General features: G+C 47.5%; 1 protein-coding gene across 3 annotated transcripts in view; it reads right to left on the reverse strand.

Annotated features, from left to right (window-relative positions):
- Positions 1 to 11702, reverse strand: part of LOC142908140 (pre-mRNA-splicing factor syf2-like) — a 60155-nt gene that overhangs the window by 31257 nt on the left and 17196 nt on the right. For 2 of the 3 annotated variants that reach the window (XM_076058406.1, XM_076058405.1), the window contains exon 3: positions 1743 to 1868. In XM_076058406.1, coding sequence (XP_075914521.1) covers positions 1743 to 1868 — 126 coding nt within the window. Of the gene's footprint in view, positions 1 to 1742; positions 1869 to 2824; positions 4239 to 11702 lie in introns of those variants that run through there. The other variant, XM_076058404.1, reaches the window with a different exon arrangement.

Here is an 11702-nt window from a genome sequence, read left to right on the forward strand (position 1 = left end):
TCCCAATCGGTGATGGGGCAGTTGTGGAGAGAGTGGAGAGTTTCCCATACCTGGGCAGTGTGCTTATGACTGGCTCCAGTTTAACAGCAGAGGTCTCACTCCGAATCAGTCGAGCGGCAATATCTTTTCATCGGTTGCGTAACGCTGTGTGGAAGCAACCTGGTCTGTCGCTCCGCACTAAGCTTCAGGTCTTCTCGGCCACGGTCATTCCCTCCCTTCTCTACGCTTGCGAAACGTGGACCCCCCTAATGGAACATCTTCGCCGGTTAGAAACATTTAGGCTGACCTGCCTACGATCCATCCTGGGTTTAACCAGACTGGATTGTGTGAGGAGCTCACAAATCCTTGAAAGATCTGGGCAGGGTCCCATCGGTGAGCTCCTCCGGCAGGCAAGGCTGCGATGGCTGGGTCATGTAGCCCGCATGCCCAGCCACCGCATGCCGAAACAGCTTTTGTTTGGCCGGATTGAGGGGGCTAAGCGGGCGCGGCACGGGCTAGAGAGGAGATGGAGTGATGTGGTACAGGAGGACGTGGAGCTGAGTGGACTTGCCGATGACTGGTACCAGCGGTGTCAAGATCGGCCTCTGTGGAGGAGGCTCGTGAAGGATGCTACTGGGCAGTTGGAGGCAGTCGCCCTCCAACAACAACGGAGGGCGGAGGAGCGACGCTCACAACAGCGAGCGGAGCGCCGGGTGGCTAAAGCACAGCAGGTTGGCACAGTAGGGGGCACAGGTGGTGCATCAGCCAGTCATCTCAGTCAGTCGACCCGTGGCACCTGGGTCTGCCCCGTGACCTCCTGCCAGCGGGCGTTCGACACTTCACGTGGCCTCAGGGTGCACATAGCCTGGCACAAGCGTCGTGGTGACGTCACCGCCACTTAGTGGCGAATGGCGGTTGTTGTTGTTGTTGTTGTGTGTGACTGTGTGTGTGACTGTGAGTGACATTTCAGGCTGAGTGGACCTGTCTGTGTGTGTGTGACTGTGTAAGTGTGACTGTGTGAGTGACTGTGAGACTATGTGAGACTGTGTGTGTGTGAGACTGTGAGTGACATTTCAGGCTGAGTGGACCTGTCTGTGACTGTGTGACTGTGTGTGACTGTGTGTGTGTGTGACTGTGTGTGACTGTGTGTGTGACTGTGTGACTGTGTGTGTGACTGTGTGTGTGTGACTGTGTGTGACTGTGTGTGTGACTGTGTGACTGTGTGTGTGTGACTGTGTGTGTGTGTGCCTCTGTGTGTGTGAGACTGTGTGTGTGACTGTGTGTGTGACTGTGTGTGACTGTGTAAGTGAGACTGTGTATGTATGTGACTGTAAGTGTGACTGTGTGAGTGACATTTCAGGCTGAGTGGACCTGTCTGTGACTGTGTGTGACTGTGTAAGTGAGACTGTGTGTGTATGTGTGTGACTGTGTGTGACTGTGTAAGTGAGACTGTGTATGTATGTGACTGTGTGTGACTGTGTGAGTGACATTTCAGGCTGAGTGGACCTGTCTGTGACTGTGTGTGTGACTGTGTGACTGTGTAAGTGTGACTGTGAGTGACATTTCAGGCTGAGTGGACCTGTCTGTGACTGTGTGTGTGTGTGACTGTGAGTGACTGTATGTGACAGTGTGTGTGAGACTGTGTGTGTGTATGTGTGTGTGTGTGACTGTGTGACTGTGAGTGACATTTCAGGCTGAGTGGACCTGTCTGTGACTGTGTGTGACTGTGTGTGACTGTGAGTGACATTTCAGGCTGAGTGGACCTGTCTGCGCTGCTCCGTGGCCAGCTGCCGCTGGGCCCTCTCCTTCTGCGCCTCCCAGTTCAGGGGCAGCTGCTGCTGATGAGACTCCTCCTGGACCTGTTGCTGATTCAGCTTCCTAGACTCATTCTTTATAAACACACAGAGATACACACAGATACACACACACACAGATACACACACACAGTTCAGGGGCAGCTGCTGCTGATGAGACTCCTCCTGGACCTGCTGTTGATTCAGCTTCCTAGACTCATTCTTTATACACACACATACACATACAGATACACACACACAGATACACACACACACAGTTCAGGGGCAGCTGCTGCTGATGAGACTCCTCCTGGACCTGCTGTTGATTCAGTTTCCTAGACTCATTCTTTATATACACACAGAGACACAGATATAGAGATACACACAGATATACACACATATAGACACACACACAGATACACACAGACACAGTTCAGGGGCAGCTGCTGCTGATGAGACTCCTCCTGGACCTGTTGTTGATTCAGCTTCCTAGACTCATTCTTTATAAACACACAGAGAGATACACAGATACACACACAGACACAGTTCAGGGGCAGCTGCTGCTGATGAGACTCCTCCTGGACCTGCTGTTGATTCAGCTTCCTAGACTCATTCTTTATATACAGATACACACAGATACACACACACAGATACACACACACAGACACACACAGTTCAGGGGCAGCTGCTGCTGATGAGACTCCTCCTGGACCTGCTGTTGATTCAGCTTCCTAGATTCATTCTTTATAAACACACAGAGAGATACACAGATACACAGACACACAGATACACACAGAGAGATACACACAGACACACACACACAGATACACACAGATACAGTTCAGGGGCAGCTGCTGCTGATGAGACTCCTCCTGGACCTGTTGTTGATTCAGCTTCCTAGACTCATTCTTTATAAACACACAGAGATACACACACAGAGATATACACACATACACAGACACACACACACAGTTCAGGGGCAGCTGCTGCTGATGAGACTCCTCCTGGACCTGTTGTTGATTCAGCTTCCTAGACTCATTCTTTACACACAGAGATACACACAGATACATAGAGATACACAGATACACACACAGATATACACACACAGATACACACAGTTCAGGGGCAGCTGCTGCTGATGAGACTCCTCCTGGACCTGTTGCTGATTCAGCTTCCTAGATTCATTCTATATACATAGATATACAGACAGATACACACAGATATACACACACAGATACACACACACAGATACACACACACAGATACACACACACACAGATATACACACACACATACACACACACAGATATAGAGATACACACACAGATACACACAGATACACACACACACAGATACACACAGATACACACACACACAGATACACACACACAGATACACACAGACACAGTTCAGGGGCAGCTGCTGCTGATGAGACTCCTCCTGGACCTGCTGCTGATTCAGCTTCCTAGATTCATTCTTTATATACACAGAGATACACACACACAGATATACACACAGACATACACACACACAGATACACACACACAGATACACACACACAGATACACACACACAGATACACACACACACAGATACACACACACAGATACACACACACAGATACACACACACAGACACACACACACAGACACACACAGACACACAGATACACACACACAGATACACACACACAGATACACACACACAGATACACACACACAGATACACACACACAGATACACAGATACACACACACAGATACACACACACACAGATACATACACACACAGATATACACACACACAGACACACACACAGACAGATACACACAGATACACACACACAGATACACACACACACACAGTTCAGGGGCAGCTGCTGCTGATGAGACTCCTCCTGGACCTGCTGCTGATTCAGCTTCCTAGATTCATTCTTTATATACACAGATATAGAGATACACAGATATACACACAGAGATATATACACACAGATACACACACACAGATATATACACACACACACAGATACACACACACAGATACACACACACACAGATACACACACACAGACACACACACAGACAGATACACACAGATACACACACACAGATACATACACACACAGATACACACACACACAGATACACACACAGATACACACACACATACACAGCTACACACACAGATACACACACACACAGATACACACACACACAGATACACACACACACAGATACACACACACACAGATACACACACACACAGATACACACACAGATACACATACACACACACAGATACACACACACACACACAGACACACACACACACACACAGACACACACACACACAGATACACACACACAGATACACACACACAGATACACAGACACACACAGTTCAGGGGCAGCTGCTGCTGATGAGACTCCTCCTGGACCTGTTGTTGATTCAGCTTCCTAGATTCATTCTTTATACACACACATACACATACAGATACACAGATACACACACACAGATACACACACACAGATACACACACACACAGTTCAGGGGCAGCTGCTGCTGATGAGACTCCTCCTGGACCTGCTGTTGATTCAGCTTCCTAGACTCATTCTATATACACACACACAGATATACACACACACAGATACACACACAGATAGATACACAGATACACACACACAGATACACACACACAGATACACACACACAGATACACACACAGATACACACACACAGATACACACACACAGATACACACACACAGATACACACACACAGATACACACAGATACACACACACAGTTCAGGGGCAGCTGCTGCTGATGAGACTCCTCCTGGACCTGCTGTTGATTCAGCTTCCTAGACTCATTCTTTATACACACAGATACACACAGACACACACAGACACACACACACACAGATACACACACACAGATACACACACACACATACACACACAGATACACACACAGACACAGTTCAGGGGCAGCTGCTGCTGATGAGACTCCTCCTGGACCTGCTGTTGATTCAGCTTCCTAGATTCATTCTTTATACACACACAGAGATACACACACAGATACACACACAGATACACACACAGATACACACACACAGATACACACACACACAGATACACACACACAGATACACACAGACACAGTTCAGGGGCAGCTGCTGCTGATGAGACTCCTCCTGGACCTGCTGCTGATTCAGCTTCCTAGATTCATTCTTTATAAACACACAGAGATACACAGATATATATAGATACACACACACAGATACACACAGATACACAGACACACAGATACACACACACACACACACAGATACACACACACAGATATACACACACAGATACACACACACACACACACAGATACACACACACACAGATACACACACAGATATACACACACACAGATACACACACAGATACACACACACACAGATACACACAGACACAGTTCAGGGGCAGCTGCTGCTGATGAGACTCCTCCTGGACCTGCTGCTGATTCAGCTTCCTAGACTCATTCTTTATAAACACACAGAGATACACACAGATACATAGAGATACACACAGATACACACAGATACACACACACAGATACACACACACAGATACAGATACACACACACAGATACACACACACAGATACACACACAGATACACACAGATACACACACACACACAGATACACACACGCAGATACACACACGCAGATACACACACACAGACACACACACACAGATACACACACACACACACACACAGATACACACACGCAGATACACACACGCAGATACACACACACATATACACACAGATACACACACAGACACACACACACACAGATACACACACACAGATACACACACAGATACACACACACAGATACACACACAGATACACACACACAGATACACACACACAGATACACACACACAGATACACACACACAGATACACACACACAGATACACACACACACACAGATACACACACACAGATACACACACAGACACACACACAGACACACACACAGATACACACACAGATACACAGACAGATACACACACACACAGATACACACACACACACAGATACACACACAGACACAGATACACACACAGATACACACACAGACACAGATACACACACAGATACACACACAGATACACACACACACACACAGATACACACAGACAGATACACACAGACAGATACACACACAGATACACACACACACACAGATACACATACACACAGATACACACACACTGACACACAAACACAGACACATACAACAACCGCCATTCACCACTAAGTGGCGGTGACGTCACCACGACGCTTGTGCCAGGCTATGTGCACCCTGAGGCCACGTGAAGTGTCGAACGCCCGCTGGCAGGAGGTCACGGGGCAGACCCAGGTGCCACGGGTCGACTGACTGAGATGACTGGCTGATGCACCACCTGTGCCCCCCTACTGTGCCAACCTGCTGTGCTTTAGCCACCCGGCGCTCCGTCGCTGTTGTGAGCGTCGCTCCTCCGCCCTCCGTTGTTGTTGGAGGGCGACTGCCTCCAACTCTCAATCTCTCTCTCTCTCTATCACACTCACTCACACACAGTCACACACTCACTCACACTCACTCACACTCACTCTCTCTCAATATCTCACTCACTCACTCTCACAAACTCACTCACTCTTACACACTCACTCACTCTCTCAATATCTCACTCAATCTCACACACTCACTCTATCACATACTCACACTCTCTATCACACACTCTCACACACTCACACACTCTCTATCACACACTCTCTCCTCTCACACACACACTCACTCTCTCTCTATCTATCACACTCACTCACTCTCTCTCACACCCTCTCACTCTCTCAGACTCTCTCACACACTCACTCTCACACACACTCACTCACTCTCACACACTCACTCACTCTCTCACTCTCTCACTCTCACACTCTCTCAGACTCTCACACACACTCACACACACTCACACACACACTCTCACTATCTCTCACTATCTCTCACTATCACACACTCACACACACTCACACACTCTCTCACTCTCACACACTCACTCACACTCACACACTCACACACACACTCTCACTCACTCACACACACACACTCTCACTCAGACTCTCTCTCACTCTCACACTCTCTCAGACTCTCACACTCACTCACTCTCTCTCACTCTCACACACTCTCAGAATCTCACACTCACACACTCACACACACTCACACACTCACACACACACTCTCACACACTCACACACTCACACACACACTCTCACACACTCACACTCTCACTCTCTCTCACACTCTCACTATCTCTCACACACACACACTCACTCTCACTATCTCTCACACACATACACACTCACTCTCACTATCTCTCACTCTCACACACACACACTCACACACACTCACACACACACACTCATACACTCACTCTCACTCTCTCTCACACTCTCACACTCTCACTCACTCACACACTCACACACACACACTCACACTCTCACTCACACACTCACACACACACACTCACACTCTCTCACACACACACTCACACACACTCACACACACACACACTCATACACTCACTCTCACTCTCTCTCACACTCTCACTCACTCACACACTCACACACACTCACACTCTCACTCACTCACACACTCACACTCACTCTCACTCACACACTCACACACACACACTCACACTCTCTCACACATACTCACACACACACTCACACACACACACACTCACACACACTCACACTCAGACACACACTCACACTCTCTCACACTCACACACACTCATACACTCACTCTCTCTCACACTCTCACTCACTCACACACTCACACACACTCACACACACACTCTCACACTCAGACACACACTCACACTCTCTCACACTTACACACACTCACATACACTCACACACTCACTCACACACTCACACTCACACACTCACACACTCACTCTCTCACACACACTCACACACACTCACACACACACACTCTCACTCACACACACTCTCACTCACTCTCACTCACACACACACTCACACACACTCACTCACTCTCTCACACACTCACACTCAATCACTCACCCACTAACTCACTCACTCTCACACACACACTCACTATCTCTCACTCTCTCACTCACACACACTCACTCACACTCACTCTCACACTCTCACTCACACACTCTCACACACACTCACACTCTCTCTCTCACTATCACACACTCACACACACTCACACACACTCACACACACACACTCTCTCTCTCACTATCACACACTCACACACACTCACACACACTCACACACACACTCACACACTCACACACACACACACACTCACACACACTCACACACACACTCACACACTCACACACACACTCACACTCTCACTCACTCACACACACTCTCACTCACTCACACACTCACACTCTCACTCACTCACACACTCACACTCTCACTCACTCACTCACACACACTCTCACTCACCCGTCTGAGGTGCAGCTATCTCAGCTTCTTGAGTCTCTCTCTCTCACTCACTCACACACTCACACACTCACTCACACACTCACACACTCACTCACTCACACACTCTCACTCACCCACACTCACACACTCACACACTCACTCACACTAACACACCCTCACACTCACACACACTCTCTCACACACTCACACACACTAACACACACTCACACATACACACACTCACTCACTCTCACACTCTCACACACTCTCACACATACACACTCACTCACTCACACACTCACACTCTCACACACTCACACACACACACTCTCTCTCACTCACACACTATCACACACACTATCTCTCTCACTATCACTCTCACTCTCACACTCTCTCACTCACCCGTCTGAGGTGCAGCTCTCTCACCTTCTTGAGTCTCTCTCTCACTCACACACTCTCACACACACTCACACACTCACACACTCTCACACACACACACTATCTCACTCAAACACACACACACACACACACACACACTCACTCACTCTCACACTCACACACACACTATATCTCTCACACACACACTCACACACTCACACTCACTCACACTCACACTCTCACACACACTCTCACACTCACTCTCACACACACACTCTCACACACACTCACTCTCACACACCTCTCACACACTCACACACACACACTCACACACTCACTCACACACACACTCACACTCTCTCTCTCTCACTATCACACACACACTCACACACTCATACTCACACACACACTCACTCACACACTCACTCACACACACACATACACACTCACTCTCACTATCTCTCACTCTAACTCACACACACTCTCACTATCTCTCACTCTAACTCACACACACTCTCACTATCTCTCACTCTCTCTCACACACACTCTCACTATCTCTCACTCTCACACACACTCTCACTATCTCTCACACTCACTCACTCACACTCTCACTATCTCTCACTCTCACACACACACTCACTCACACTCTCACACTCACTCTCACTATCTCTCACTCTCTCTCACACACACACTATCTCTCACTCTCACACACACACACACTATCTCTCTCACACACACACAATCTCTCACTCTCTCTCACACACACTATCTCTCACTCTCTCTCCACACACACTATCTCTCACTCTCACACACACACTATCTCTCACTCTCTCTCTCACACACACACTATCTCTCTCACACACACACACTATCTCTCTCACACACACACTATCTCTCACTCTCACACACACACACTATCTCTCACACACACACACTATCTCTCTCACACACACACTATCTCTCACTCTCACACACACACACACTATCTCTCACTCTCACACACACACACACTATCTCTCACTCTCACACACACACACACTATCTCTCTCACACACACACAATCTCTCACTCTCTCTCTCACACACACTATCTCTCACTCTCTCTCACACACACACTATCTCTCACTCTCACACACACACTATCTCTCACTCTCTCTCTCACACACACACTATCTCTCTCACACACACACACTATCTCTCTCACACACACACTATCTCTCACTCTCACACACACACTATCTCTCACACACACACACTATCTCTCTCACACACACACTATCTCTCACTCTCACACACACACACACTATCTCTCACTCTCACACACACACACACTATCTCTCTCACACACACACACACTATCTCTCTCACACACACACTATCTCTCACTCTCTCTCTCACACACACACACTATCTCTCTCACACACACACTATCTCTCACTCTCACACACACACTATCTCTCACACACACACACTATCTCTCACTCTCACACACACACTATCTCTCACTCTCACACACACACACACTATCTCTCTCACACACACACTATCTCTCACTCTCTCTCTCACACACACACACTATCTCTCTCACACACACACTATCTCTCACTCTCACACACACACTATCTCTCACACACACACACTATCTCTCTCACACACACACTATCTCTCACACACACACTATCTCTCACTCTCACACACACACACACTATCTCTCACTCTCACACACACACACACTATCTCTCTCACACACACACTATCTCTCACTCTCACACACACACTATCTCTCACTCTCACACACACACACACTATCTCTCACACACACACACTATCTCTCACTCTCTCTCACACACACACTATCTCTCTCTCACACACACACACTATCTCTCACTCTCTCTCACACACACTATCTCTCACTCTCACACACACACACACTATCTCTCACTCTCACACACACTATCTCTCTCACACACACGCTATCTCTCACTCTCACACACACACACTATCTCTCTCTCACACACACACTATCTCTCTCACACACACACACACTATCTCTCACTCTCACACACACACACTATCTCTCTCACACACACACTATATCTCTCACACACACACACACACTATATCTCTCACACACACACACACTATATCTCTCACACACACACACACTATATCTCTCACACACACAAACACTATATCTCTCACACACACACTATCTCTCTCACACACACACTATCTCTCTCACACACACACTATATCTCTCACACACACACTATCTCTCTCACACACACACACTCACACACACACACTATCTCTCTCACACACACACTATATCTCTCACACACACACACACACTATATCTCTCACACACACACTATATCTCTCACACACACACACTCACACACACACACTATCTCTCTCACACACACACTATATCTCTCACACACACACACACTATATCTCTCACACACACACTATATCTCTCACACACACACTATATCTCTCACACACACACACTCACACACACACACTATCTCTCTCACACACACACTATATCTCTCACACACACACACACTATCTCTCTCACACACACACTATATCTCTCACACACACACTATCTCTCTCACACACACACTATCTCTCTCACACACACACACTTACACAAACACACTATCTCTCTCACACACACACTATATCTCTCACACACACACACACTATCTCTCTCACACACACACTATATCTCTCACACACACACACACTATCTCTCTCACACACACACTATATCTCTCTCACACACACACTATATCTCTCACACACACACACTATATCTCTCACACACACACTATATCTCTCACACACACACACTCACACACACACACTATCTCTCTCACACACACACTATATCTCTCACACACACACACACTATCTCTCTCACACACACACTATATCTCTCACACACACACTATATCTCTCACACACACACACTCACACACACACACTATCTCTCTCACACACACACTATATCTCTCACACACACACACACT

This window comes from Petromyzon marinus (genome assembly GCF_048934315.1).
Source record: "Petromyzon marinus isolate PM22_M1 ecotype Great Lakes invasive population chromosome 73 unlocalized genomic scaffold, UKy_Petmar_22M1.pri1.0 chr73_unloc.4, whole genome shotgun sequence".
NCBI classification, from domain to species: domain Eukaryota; kingdom Metazoa; phylum Chordata; class Hyperoartia; order Petromyzontiformes; family Petromyzontidae; genus Petromyzon; species Petromyzon marinus.